Raw genomic sequence first — 13882 nt, 5'->3', positions numbered from 1 at the left:
CACGGTCAGGGTGGCTAGGGTCTGGAACCAACTTCCAAGAGAAGTGGTGCTGGCTCCTACCCTGGGGGTCTTTAAGAGGAGGTTGGATGAACATCTTGCTGATGTCGTTTGACCCCAGTATTGTTTCCTGCCATGGCGGGGCATCGGACTCGATGATCTGCTTAGGTCCCTTCTGACCCTAGAAACTATGAAACTGTGTGGAGGAAGACTGTGGATGTGGTGTGTGAGGGGGTGTGAGTGTGGATGTGTGTATATGGGGGTGTGGGTGCATGTGTATGATGGGGTGTGTGTGTGGGACCCCTACTACAAACATGCTCCCCCACACTTGGCCATCTCCTTCATTGTGCACACCCCCTTCCACCACCAGCAGGTGGCAAAGCCTTGGGGTGCTCATGGCAGGCAGAGACCCCCGATGGTGTGCAGTCCCAGTCAGCCCCTGGACTGCATGTGGCCAGGCAGCTCCATAGAGCCTCTGCCAGCCCAGGCTCTGTATTCTTGGCGCTGTGCCCTGGGCCCCTGACGACCCTGGCCCTGGGGCACCAGTGTGAACCCTGCGCTCCTGCCCGCTCATGGTAGTGGAATGTCATATAACTGTCTTCCTGCTCATGGATACGAAGCAGTAAAGTTGGGCAGATAATGGATTTTCTGATTTGACAGCTGAATCAAAAAATTGGTGGTTGTGGGGAATGGTTCAGGTCAAACTGAAACAGAAATTGCGGGGGGGATAGGGGAGGGGCAGAAGCTGTCCAAAAACAATGGGGTCTCCTCAAATTGATTCATTCAACTTGAAATAAAATGTTTTGTTCGGGTTAAATAACCCTTGGTCTCCCTCCCCATTTTTTCTTGTAGGTCAGTTTTTAAAAGAAAATGCTTTTTCCAAGAGAAATATTTCATTTTAAAAGGATTTAAATGAAGTGGTTTGACACTTGAAAGTTTCCTCTGTGCTTTGCAGGCAAACTCTTATTTTCCATATCCAACCCAAATTTCAAATTTGAGTCAAATTTAACTATATATATATATATATACTGACAAACAGAACACAGAGCAAAAAATGGAGTTTTAAAGAGTATGATTTGGGAATTTCAGTCATAGTGGATTTGGGAATGAGAGTCACACATATATCCAAACTCTATTCCTAAGTGATAGAAAATAATTTGGGGATATTGCTCAACATGATATGACATTAGAAATTCTGTGATTATTGAGGGGTGGAACATTGGGATAATGGCATATCTACTTTGTGTTATTGCAGCCTTTTAAAAAAAGTAAATATTTCCCTACTAACTGTAATTTTATTAAACCTTTCTATTCTTGACTGTCTTTCCAGATCAGGGCTTCATCCTGGCAAGCATCCCTACCCGTAACAACATATTAAGCATAAGATCATCTTTTAAGTATGGGTTTAAGTTCCCCTGAAGTTAATGGGACTTGAAGTCAGTATGACTTCAGTATGTGTGTAGAGCTAAATGCCTGATTATGTGCTTTCTTGACTTGGAACCTCAGTCTGTGTAATAAACTTCTGCATCGTGTTATTGATATAAAACAAAATGCTAACTCTGCTCTAATACATAAATCATCCCTTTCTGCCCTGCAGATGGAAAGCCGGTTTCATTGTCTCCGCTCGAGTCCCAACCCCATAGTCCTCGTTACACGGCCTCGAGCCAGCGGGAGCGGGAGAGCTTGGAAGTACGCATGCGGGAAGTGGAGGAGGAGAACCGAGCACTTCGCAAACAGCTCAGCTTGGCACAGAGTCGGAGCCCATCACATCGTCGTGGGAATCACTCAAAAACCTACTCCATGGAGGAAGGGACTGGTGACAGTGAAAGCCTGCGGGCTGGCATCGTGGCAGGAAACAGCTCTGAGTGTGGGCAGCAGCCAGCAGTGGAAAAGTGTGAGGTAAAGCCAACCAAAATGTCTTACCCACAGCAAAAGCATGGTGGCCAGGATTGGCTTACCCAGAGCCTTTGCTGGTTAAAAAAAAAAAAAAAAAGTGCAATTCTCTTAAAGGAACATGTACGCTAATTTTAAATAGCTTTAAAGTAATCCTTGTTTTTATCCCCCTTTTGATATGCTTGGAATTAATTTTTTTTTGTGGGGTAAATGTCAGTTGTTATTTGACTGGGAGCTGTCCAACTTCTGAGTCACCTCTAGGTACTCCGTTTCTTCTCCCATGCAGGCAACGCAGCCCCCTCCTGCTATGCTGCCCTCTCCTGAAGATCCCAGGCCCCACAGCAGCAGGAGCCTGTGGGTTGCTTGCTAAGCCCTCATGAGCTGGATGCAGCCTGTAGGCTACCAGCTGGACAGCTCCAATTAGACTGATGGTGGTGTTACAGGTTACATTTAAACAATTGTAAAGGTATCAATATCTTAAAATTACTCCACTTCAGGGGAGAATTATCTTTGAGCCCTTCTACCCAGTGCAAGATAGGGTATTGTTATTATGCTTCATGGAGATAAAGCAACAAATCTTCAGTCATTCAGCATCCCAGGATGCACAGCTCCCCGCCCCCTACCCTCAACAAACTTTCCATCTTCCCAAGTGCTACTGCCTAGGGGATGGTGTTGGCTCCAAGCTGGCACCCCCACTCACCGCCAGTGTATGAGCCCAGCTCACATGAAACATGCTACCAGCTGCAAGGACCCTGGGGGATCCAAACCAGGCATGGGGACCTCTTCTCAGAGGATTAAGCCTTTGCTCCATATCTAGTCAGCTCTCCCCTAGCCAGGAGAATCTGGGGGAAGGTGAAGAAGCCATGGTCGTTTCCCCCCCCCCCGCCCTTTCACCTCTCCAGCCTCTTGTTCCTGGTGAGGAAGGGAAATTGGGGCAGGGAAGGACTGCTTAGCATGGCAAGAGCATGGGATCCAGGGAGGCATGCTTTCCCGGGTTCCGTGTTGTCACTACAGTTAATCCCCAGTGGCTTCTCACTGGGAGTGGAGCCACCAGCCAGTGAGAGCATGGAGGTCAGGAAGGCATGCTTTCCTGGGCTCCAGGCTTTTGCTGCACTTAACCCCCTGGGCCTGCTCCCAGAGGAGGGATAGAGTATTTTCTGTTAGTAGAGTGCCAAATATCTAATTCAGAACCACATGCTCTATATTATTCACCCATAAATTTGCATCCACAAAATGTACAGCTAGATTGTGCTTATGTTCAAAATGTGGCAATCTGAACTGAGGAAGGTGTCAAAAATAGACCTCCCCAGCTCAAGAAATTGATATTTTTGATGTGATACCTATTAGCCATTTTTTATCTTATTTTTCCTTAACAGAAAGATATAAGTTGAGAAAATAGCATTGAGGAATTAAAAATAGGTCTAATTATCTCTTCAAATTAAATTAGACCTGCTCTCAATTCAGTTGACATATGTGATATATCCCTTTAAAGTAAAATATAGTTTTCCAGTGCTGGGTTTTTTTCTGGTTAGCTGAGTCCTAGTTCTAGGGTATTCAATGTGCCAACCAATTTAGGGCAAGAAAATAGCTGCTGAAAAGGAGAATAGTTTAAGTGGCCTTCCAGATTATAATGTCTTTTACCAATATATTTGCTTGCTCAGTGAGGTTTAGCATCTTGCTGGAGGCAATGGTTATATAAAACACACAACCTTGCTGTGTTTGTCATGCCCATATCTCACCACACACTATTTTGATAATGAAATAGCTTTTCCTTTCTCATTGTAAGGAATTCACATAGTGATTCAGTGAGAGCAATGGAAGTTTAATTTTAACTTCCTTATTATCAGATTTGCCAGGAGGGCTCATCATTTATCCTATTACTGTAGATGCCAGTTCTGTGTTTGCCTGTAAGGGCAATATTTTTTTTTCTGAGCCTGCACCTGCGCGTGCACACACACGCACGCACACACACACACCCAGAGTTTTCCACAGTTTGGACAGTCTCTCCTTATGTTTCTCTTTTTATGTTGCTGGTGTAAAGGCACAGAGAAAGGACAAACATCTTGGGAATATATACAAAAGAATGAGGCAAATTTATGGCCCTGTGAGAGGTTAAAAGTGCTAGGACTCAATTGTTGATCATAGTCACGAAATTACAGTTTTAGTGATGATGAAATATTTGAAAATGCAATTAAATTTGATTTATATTAAATCCCAGATAGCATATGAGCTACGTGATGATATTTATTTGATCATAGTTAATATTTTGTGACGATGCTAACATATTCCAGACCAGATACCAGTTTACGTTAGGCCCTATTACAACTGTTCAGTTGATAATGTAAGCTTGTGTGTTGGACTTGAAGGGTATACTGGAAAGGCAAGCTCAGCAGTTTATGGAGATAAACAGAGCTCTGTGACTGGTGGTTGTGATGACATCAGGGCATCTCTCCATTCTTTGCTATTACAGACTGGGAGGCAGAGAATGTTTCCCCACATATCAATGCTGGTGTAATCAGCCTTTATGCTACTGTAAGAAAGGACTGGATAGACAGCTTAATTTATCCCAGTCAGGTATGGAATTACTATGGGGGAAATGGAAGTAAACCTCCTCCAATGTAAGCTCCACTAGTGTATATGTTGGCTATTAGGGCTGTGTGAAGCTTCAGTCCCTGATTCGATTTGGCAGAGACTTGGCCTGATTTGGTGGCTGAATCTCCAAATCTGAATCAAATCGGAGGACCCTTTAATCTCTCCAAATCGAATCAGAACCCTCCAAATCGATTTGGAGAGGTTTGGAAAGATTCAGATATAGATGCAGCTTTAAATGTTTTTTCTACATACCTGAAAATAGCAGGCAGCTCATGAATGCTGTAGGGTCTGCTGGCTTCACTGTGCCCCTCTCTGCCCCCCACCCCCCAACTTGTTGCTTAAGCAGAAATCCCTTCCTCCTCTCTACCACAGCAGGGACTATAGCCAGCATGTGGTATGCTAGCTAATGACAAGAGGTGTCTGTGTGTCTCTCTCCAATTTCACTGGGATAGGCAATCAGAACAGTGACTGCTTAGGGCTTTGGTAGCTAATCAGCAGGTCAACAGATAAGTGTTTAAGAAGCCTGAAGTAATGTGGAGAGAGGCTATTGTTTTGCTAATTGGGTGATAAAGACTGTTATCAGCCCCCTGGCTGGCTTGCTCACCTGTCAGTTTGCTGCAGACAGTATGATGATGCAGGAAGGGAGATTGAAAAGCTCCGTATCATCAACAGATGCATATACTGCATACCCCCCCTTGCCTCAGTGCTAGCCCAGGACTGGGGGCTGGCAACACTCCTGCCCCGTCAGCAGCCAGCAGGAAAAAGCCTGCGCCCGTGTTGGCAGACCTCTCTAATGAGAGAGTCCTGCTGGGGCTTGGCCACTTCCCTCACAGCTCAGCTCCCTGCTGTAGTGCCTCCTGCCTTCTAGCTTGAGCCACTGCAGGCACATGCCTGAATTTCCTCAGTCCAGAGAAAATGTCTGTCCAGTTTCAAACCAGTTCAGCCTAGCCAGGTTAGATTAATCTGCAATGATTGAATCAATTCAGGCTCAGGCTTTTTGAATGTGTGTCCCTAGCTTAGGAGAAACAGTTTGATTAATTTACACAGGATTTTTGTTTGCTTGTATGTGTAAGTAAAACAAAAAATGCCTATGCTGAAGAAATGAATTACATCTTATTCTGAAAGTAGGTCTATAGTCATTTTAATCTCCTGGTGGAGTGAGCTCCATTATCTAAATGCAGTTCTCTTGAAAGGTCTCTGTTTAGCACTCATGGACACATCGCAGCTTGGTAAGTAGATTTATTATTCCCAGGGAATAGAGTGATATGGGAATTCATGGCTATAGACAGAGAACTCTCATCTAGACCAGTCTCACAAAGGGTTCTGAATAGCCAAACAAAGGATTAGAATGGGACCTGGGGTCCAGGGGAGAGAGCAGACCTGAGAGTGCATTGTTCACAGTGACCTAATTTACTAAGCAGGCTCATAGGATGGCATACAGTCTTGTAACCAGCTGGAAATGGGCGTTCAGTAGCAATGAGGAATTCTAAAGGATTCCAAAGCTGCTCACCAATTTAGTAATCAGAGAGCAAATGCCCTTGATAACGTGGAATATTACAGAGGAGGTGAGATCTTTGAAGTGCTTCCTGCTTCCTACCAGTATCGCCCCCATTGGCAGGGGATTTGGCTCTAGCTGGTTTCTCTTCATCCAAGTGCTGAATTTGGACAGGCACAGAGAAATCTGGGAGATAGTGCAGTTTATATTTTAATCTCAAACAGATACAGAATAGCTGATTTCCTGCAGAGTCTGCTGCCTTTGCTGCCTTTCTAGTTTTCCCACTGGTTTTATATGGAAGTTAAAAGGTACGGGGAGATGACTGAGCCTTGTTGCACTCTGCCAGAGAAGGCTTTAGAAATGGAGAACCAATCCCCTGTAGTAACTCTCCATAATATCCTAGGAAGCAATAGTATCAAAAGCTGTGGGAGGGTCTAGCAGGAGGCACGTGCACTCTCTTGTCTATCAGCAGAAGGAACTCATTCACCAGAGCAAAAAGTGCTGTCTCTATTGTGCCCTGGTTTGAATGGGGATGTAGGAGGCTGGTAGATGGTGAATGGCATCAGAAACAATATTTTTCTAGCTTTTGACTATCTGGATTAGGGAAGGTAGGTTAGACAGTATGGAGGTTCATGCTAGAAAAGTGTAGAAACTCTTTTTCTAGGGCCAGGACAGATCAGGCAGAACCATTCTTAAAAGCAGTATTCCACATACAACCAGGCTAGAATGATGATACCTGGTCTACGATCACCAGATAAACACTGTTTAAACTGTGTGTAAAATTAGTCGGCTAGTATGATTTAGTTGACAGTTAAGGCACAGGCCTTAGATCTTTATAAAGCCTGAAACAGATTGGGAAACAGCCAGGCAGGAGACTAATAAGAGGAGTGCAGTCAGTGCTGTGCAGGAATCCAAACCTATGCATATAGTTTAAATTGGTGGCAGTCTTGCATCCAAACTTCTTTACTCTGGTTACGGCATAAGCATAATGAAAGGTCTGATCCTAAGAAATGCTGCATACCCCCAATTCCCACTGACTTCAGTATGAATTTAAAGCTTCGAGGACTTTAACAGCATCATTCCCCAAGTCTGCCATAATAAAGATCATCTGTCTTATACCTAATGTGGTGGGCAGCCCACAACCTGCCTTTAATTCCAGATTTGTTCTCAGTCTTGTGGGCTCTCTGTTGAAAATAAGAGCTGTGTCCCTGAGAAACCAGCTGACCAAGCCTCAGTTGGATACCAGCTAAGTTTGTATGCAAGTTCACAGGTGTTCCATCTTTCACAGCTTCGTTCTGGTCAGCAGGGTGAGCCCTTCCTCCTTTCTGTATTGATTAAGCAAAAGGGGGAAAAAGGGGGCGTGGGTAGGATGAAGGCTAAAGTCAACATCTGCAAGAATTAATTTCCCAGAGCAACCTGAGTGGCATGTTCTGAAATCATTCCAGAGGAGGGGAACTGAATAGCAATGTCCAAGTTCATTTATTTATTATATTAGATTTATATGCCACCCTCCCCAGAAAAGGCTGAAAGCTGCTCACAGAAAAAACAAGATAAATTACAAAAGCGGATAAAATATTAAAATAGAACAGCATGTAATAAATGACAGATTCCTCAAGCAGTGCCCTAGAATTTAACCTTGCCTGCTAAAAGCGTGTCAAAATAAAAAGGTCTTGTAACACTTCCTGAAGGTGTCTGGGCTTGGGCTCTGATGGGCTGTAGTGGGGAGAGACTTCCAGAACTGAGGTGTGACTGCTGAGAATGACCTCCCACATATTTTCACCAAATGAATTGATGCTCATATGGGACTTGCAGGAGGTTGCTCTTGGCTTGCTTTAAGCATCGCAGTAGAACGTACAATAAGTTACCAGTAGTGAACAATTATTATATGCATGATGGGAACCAGTAGCACCTCTTTTCACTCTTTTCTAATCTTTCTTGAAGAACTTGCTGAACCTCTGCTTCAGATTAAAAAGAAGGTGGGAAGAGGCTGTACAACTTTTATCCTGCTCACTACCCTGCTCTATTCTGGCTCCTTCTCTGTTCAAAAGCTAAATATATATTTAGTTTTTAAATAGTATGAAACCCCTGAGAACATATCTATTAACCAACTTGCATTTATAACCCTCTATATAGAAGTTTTAAGTAGTATCTGAAATACATTTGTATGTTTGTATGCTGGAAATAATATGCACTGGTAGTATGTGTGTGTGTGTTGTGTGTATGTGAGTATATGCACACACATACTCAAGTAATAAATGCAGTTCCTTTCAGATATCAGATGCAGTTTCAGCACAGTAATGACTTTGGAATGATGATGGTGTTATAACTCAATTAAGATGTTTTTAACAAACTGCCTGGAGTGGGCTGCAAACAGCTGCCAACCGCCCACTCCAATCTCTAATCATTGCCACACTAAATAATAGCACTGTCATGTATGTTTTCTCTTTACTGAATGATAGAGCACAAGGAAAGGGCTTTATCTTTGTTCTTTTGTTTCTTTTCTCCCACAGACCATCCATGTTGCCATTGTTTGTGCTGGGTACAACGCTAGTCGGGATGTTGTCACACTCGTCAAATCAGTCTTATTTCACAGGTAAAAATGGTTATCCTTTGTATGGTGTGTACCTGAATTTAATATAGTAAGGTCTTGCCTCTTTTAAACTCTTACTTTAGAGAGTCAGGTCTCTTTCCCAGGCTACAGAAAATAATGGATATCTTTGGAAGGAAAAAAGGATGACTGCCCAACAGTATTCCAAACAGAGTCTCCAACTCTACCTCAGTGAGACTCATCTAGGAGGCTCCTGGGATGTGTGGTGCAGTTGTTAGACAGCTTTTATTATGGGAGCAAGGGCTATTTCTTGCTGATCATGCATAAGTGCTGTAAAATAATAACATAATAATAATAATAATGTTTGTTAAGCTCAGGCTTATTAACAGTTTATGGCATAGCAGTAGTAAGGAATTTGAGATATACCGGGTATTCTGCTATCCCAGCCTTCAGTTTACACTCTGATTTTGCTGGAGACATCTTTACCATAAGTAATGTGTTTGCCAAGGCTCAGATTCTGAAGCCTCCTGGCTTCAGTGGAATTGTTTGCAAGTCTCCACCAGAGGGTTTCACTGTCTGGCCCGAACACATTTAACACAGTTATATCTAGAGAGCTGATAATTTTGAAAGGCAAGGAAGACAGAATATCCAGTTGTGATGGCCAGAGGTACTTCCAGAAAATTGAAGTGGTGTGCAATGATGTATGCTAACTTCATGTCAGTTGTTCAGCTTGGTAAGGGGCAAAAAAGGAGATTTTTACTTGTGGGAGAATTAGATAGAAATGAAGTTGGAAACGGACAGAGAGAAAGAAATCAGCCCTTCTGACTAAGGCAGGGTAGACAGACCAATGAAGTGTGCTTAGAGAACATTTTGCAAGGGATGCAAGTTCCATACTCCTCTGTTGGGAAAATTATCTGACAGTAGGAGTGTCCTTTTGAAGTCAGCAGACATAATTCTTACAGCTTGGACAGTCAGAACAGTGGTGTTTTATTCTCACCTGCATTTATTTGCATGGGTTAAAATGACTGTACAGGGGGCAAGATAATAAAATCAGGACAGCAAGACAATTTTTGTGGAGTATTAAGTGTGAGTCAAGTATTGGAATCTAGCTTGAAATATGGCCACAGTAGCTAAGGCATAAACTAGAAGAAACTTGGGACATGTCAACATGCAGAGCTGAACTGGATTAACATGAGGTATGATTTTTTTTAGACCAATTTAATTAAACTGATACAGAAAGCTGTGGGGATGTTATGGTAGTGAGAGAGTGATGTTTTATCCATGATGGTCCAGGAATTATGTGACAGGCAAGGATTTTGGTGGGCGATATCTTTTATTGGACCAAGTGCATGGCTGGGATAAAGTGCAGATATTATTTCATTTTAAATCAGGCTTATTGCAGGCATACAATCTTAAGTATTAGATGAGAGACAACAGAGCTATACAGAGAAACAGCTAGGGAGTTCAAAGAGACATTATTGGCCAGTATGATAGTCATGAGTTTCCCAGGGTGGATTGATCTTATTACTTTTACATTTTTAGAATCGTAGAAAATGGTGAATGATATCATGCTTATTTACTAGATAATTAATTCCTTGCTCATGATTTGCCAAGCAGCTGCATTTAGATGCTAACTGGAATTTAATTAAACACACAAAACTGCAAATAAAAATATTTTTATTAATTAAAGCAACCCTGACTATTGTGGGATCATATGAAAGTCAGGCTGGAAGGGACCTCACAGTATATTTTGGATATATTAACTGCTTTTACCAAAGCATGTTTTACATTTGCAAGTGATTTACAGAACAGCAGGATTGACTGTAGTTGGTGAATTTACACTGATAATTTCCAATTAGCCTGGGAACATTTTAATTTATGCCTAAGTGAAAGTGACTGGAACTGAAGTTCCTACTTACCTGAGAGGGCAGACATGTGACACATTTACTACCTAGTAATTTGGCTTTACCACATAGTAAAAGTGGATTGGGATACTCCATACGTACTGTGTAGGAAATCACTGAAATCAAGAATAAAGTTATCACATGAAAAATGTTTAGTAACTTTACTATCTAGGGGTTTGCTATACAGAATATGTCATGTGTCCATACCGCAAGTCAATTTTATGCCAAAGTAGCAGTTTGCTCAATAAACACTGGCTCCTCCACCATCTGGGGGCTAGGCACTATAACAGAATAAGTCATATTGCAGACAGGAAGTTTGGGAAAGCTGACTGTGTGTTTGCTGCTCACTATAGTAAATTTACTATAGAGTAAAACCTGGAGTATGTTACTTTAGTATCAGGTTTCTAAAATCTGTTGCAACTTTCAGGTTAGAGGAAACTGTAGCAGAATGAGACCATCCAGGCAGGCACAGTAGAGGATCCTGATGATATATCAGGATTGCCTAGAGTCAGAGATGGTCTCTCAAAGTCTGTGATGACTGCCAGCCTCTTTAGCCAATAGCATATTCTTTCGACCCCTTCTTCTCTAGCTCTCTGGACAAGCCCTTAACATGGTAATGACTTCCTGGGCACATCTACACATGCATTTGCTCTGGGGTGCGTTTACTCTAGAGTAAACCAGGGATGGGCAGGGAGCATGGGGCTGAGAAATAGCTATCTCCTTGCGGGGACTGGGAGATTGCAATGTCACTGGAGCCTAGAGGGGGACAGTGTCCCCCTGCCCTGGCAGCAAGGATCTCCTGGCCCCAGCTTCCCAATCAGGGTCAGGGGACTTGGAAAGCGCTGCAGGGGAGGGCAGGTCCCAGCCCCTCTTGCAGCTCTTTCCACGCCCCACACCTTGATCACCTGATCAGGGCATGGGCCTGGGAGCTGCCCCTGACTGGGGACAGTTCCTAGCCCCCACTTAACCATTGTGGGGTAGGGGCTGGGAGCCTATTCCCAGCCCCCGCTACAGGATTGCAGAGCTACAGCTGGGAACAATCTCCCTGAGACTGGGGAGCAGAGGCTGGGAGCTCCCTGCTGCCAGGGCATGGGGACATTGTCCCTGCCTAGACTCTAGTGCCCGGGCAGGGGGCAATTTACCACCTCGTGCTGCCCTGCTGACCAGTAGAAAGTTTGCTCCCAGTCAAATGTACTGCACTGTTATTAATCTTGAGTAAATTTGCTACTTGCTTTTGCTTGTAGCAAATTTATTCATGACTGGAGCCAGTTACTGTGCAATAAGTGTCTGCATGTGTAGACATGGATGCTTAGTGCACAGTAATTGGCTCTACTGTGCAGTAAAGCATCTCATGTAGATATGCCTACTGTGCCATATTTGTAAAACCAGTACTGAAAAATTAGAAGTTTTCCATTATTCTTTATATAAAAAAAGTACATGGCCTGCAATTAAAATTTTGGATAAAAGGCTGGATTCAGCATTTCTGTTTCTCATTTAAATGTTTTAAGAGATTCTAATATATTTAGAGGGGTTTTGCAATCAATTTTGAACAACCCTGATTTTTGGTGCAGGGGTTGTTCTGTAGACTTCGCAACGAAGGAGACTTCTAAATTCTAACACTCTGTATGACTCTGTGCTTAGACAATGCCTTGATAAATACTATTTTTAGAGTTTCAGAGGGAAACTAGAGATTCTCAGGAGTGTATTCTCTGACATCCGTAAAGCAATGATGGTTGATACTATGGAAGGCATGACAGGGATAAATCACCCTTGATACACTGTTCACTCCACTTCTGCCACTGTTAGAGACAAGATGCAGGCCTAGGTAGTCCATTGATCTGACCCAATATGGCACTTCTTATGTGCTTATATTCACGGCATGAAATAGAAACTTTCCTTATTAATAAATCATCTTTGAAGGATTTGACAGAAGCAATCAGTTCATAGAACTGTTCTACCAAGATGAGCACGATAAAGGAACGTGTCAGAAAGAACAGCAATAAAAAGAGCCTCGATCAAGTTTTAAGATATACTTTTAAAATTTAAACATATATTAATGTTAAAATCTATCCCTTCTTTATTAAAACTTTAAAATATTTAACATAAACTGAGTTTTCATTGTATTGATCATGCGCTTTTATGCCTAGGATTTTCTTTTTAACGACTTTTTTTGGAGACATAAAATATTTAGGTTGAAGTGATTGTTTCTTCCCAGAGATCAACTACTTTATCCCTTCATCTTTTAGCCTTTTTCTCCATTTTTGAAGGCTCCACATTACTTCATTCGTGGTTCCTGCTGCTCTACAACCAATAGGCACGTTACTGCCTAAAGATTGTGCATGTTTCCTTTCATTTTACTTAAAGAAAACAAGTTCTTTTTTTCTTACTTTTAATGAGGGACAACAACGTTGTAAATACTTCTCACCATGAATAGTTTGGGAAGTGTATTTACATTCTTTTAAAAAAAAAAAGGAAAAAAAAATACCAATATGGGCATTTCTGAGCCTCCTGGAATTTATTTCCCTCTAGGGTGTGATTGTCCTTTAAGTCTACCAATACAGCCTCTCTCAAGGTTTTGCCTTGCTTGGTCAAGCTTAAGTTGGTTTTAGTTAACACATTTATTAAGCCTTACTTAAATCAACCCTCTCCCTACTTTCAATGCAGTATAACATCTTGTTATACTGAAATGCAAATCAGGACAAATCTAAACCAGCCTTGCGGAATAACTAGAAGCTAATATTGTGGGGGTGGGGGGGAGAAACAGTGTGCGGGGGAAGGGAAGAAATGTCTGCATAATTCTTTCCTATCTTCCTGAAAAAGCAAGAGGGGATCTGGCACTGTAAACAACCACTGACTCCAGACCAGTGTCTTAGCAACACTTCCTCCTTGTATCACTTTTTTTCAGAGGGGCAGGTAAGGTAGGGTTACCATACCTCTGGATTTTCCTGGACATCTCCTCTTTTTGGGGTCCCCCCATCTCCATCTGGATGGGGTTTTTTTAAAAAAACATTTTGCTGTGCTCAGCATCAGAAGTTTTTCCTGGCACTTTGCAGCTTGCCCTAGCAAGGAGCTGCTTAGGGCTGGGGAGGGTAATTGGAGGCGAGGGGCATCACATGCTCTGCATGTGCACATGCAGACGGCTGGCATGCAGCCAGGCAGGGTGGTGAGAGCAGCCCTGACAGCTGCATGCAGGTAAATCTGTGGGGTAGGGACAGGGTGGGGGGCTTAAAAGGCCAGGGATTGGGGATTGAAGGACACTAGCCTGGTCTGGGGGGCAGGGTTAAGAGTGAGGGACAGCAGCAGGGCTGGGGGTGCTTGTGATTTCGGAGTGAGGGGCAGGGCACAGCATGGACATATCACTGCTTCCCCCCCACATCATATTACCACCCCCCCCCCGACAAGTGTCCTCTTTTTTAAAACTGGAAATATGGTAACCCTGGTAAGGAGAAAGTA

At 42.9% G+C, this 13882-nt stretch overlaps 1 protein-coding gene across 2 annotated transcripts in view; it reads left to right on the top strand.

Moving 5' to 3' along the window:
- LARGE1 (LARGE xylosyl- and glucuronyltransferase 1) overlaps nucleotides 1-13882 on the top strand; it is a 297653-nt gene that overhangs the window by 96074 nt on the left and 187697 nt on the right. For both annotated transcript variants that reach the window (XM_019544811.1, XM_019544812.1), the window contains exons 2-3: nucleotides 1595-1896; nucleotides 8488-8570. In XM_019544811.1, coding sequence (XP_019400356.1) covers nucleotides 1595-1896; nucleotides 8488-8570 — 385 coding nt within the window. The remainder of the gene's footprint in view (nucleotides 1-1594; nucleotides 1897-8487; nucleotides 8571-13882) is intronic.

Source organism: Crocodylus porosus, unplaced genomic scaffold, assembly GCF_001723895.1.
Source record: "Crocodylus porosus isolate Cpor-Errol unplaced genomic scaffold, CroPor_comp1, whole genome shotgun sequence".
NCBI classification, from domain to species: Eukaryota; Metazoa; Chordata; order Crocodylia; family Crocodylidae; genus Crocodylus; species Crocodylus porosus.
The sequence above is the reverse complement of the archived record's forward strand: the minus strand, read 5'-3'. Positions and strand labels throughout refer to the sequence as shown.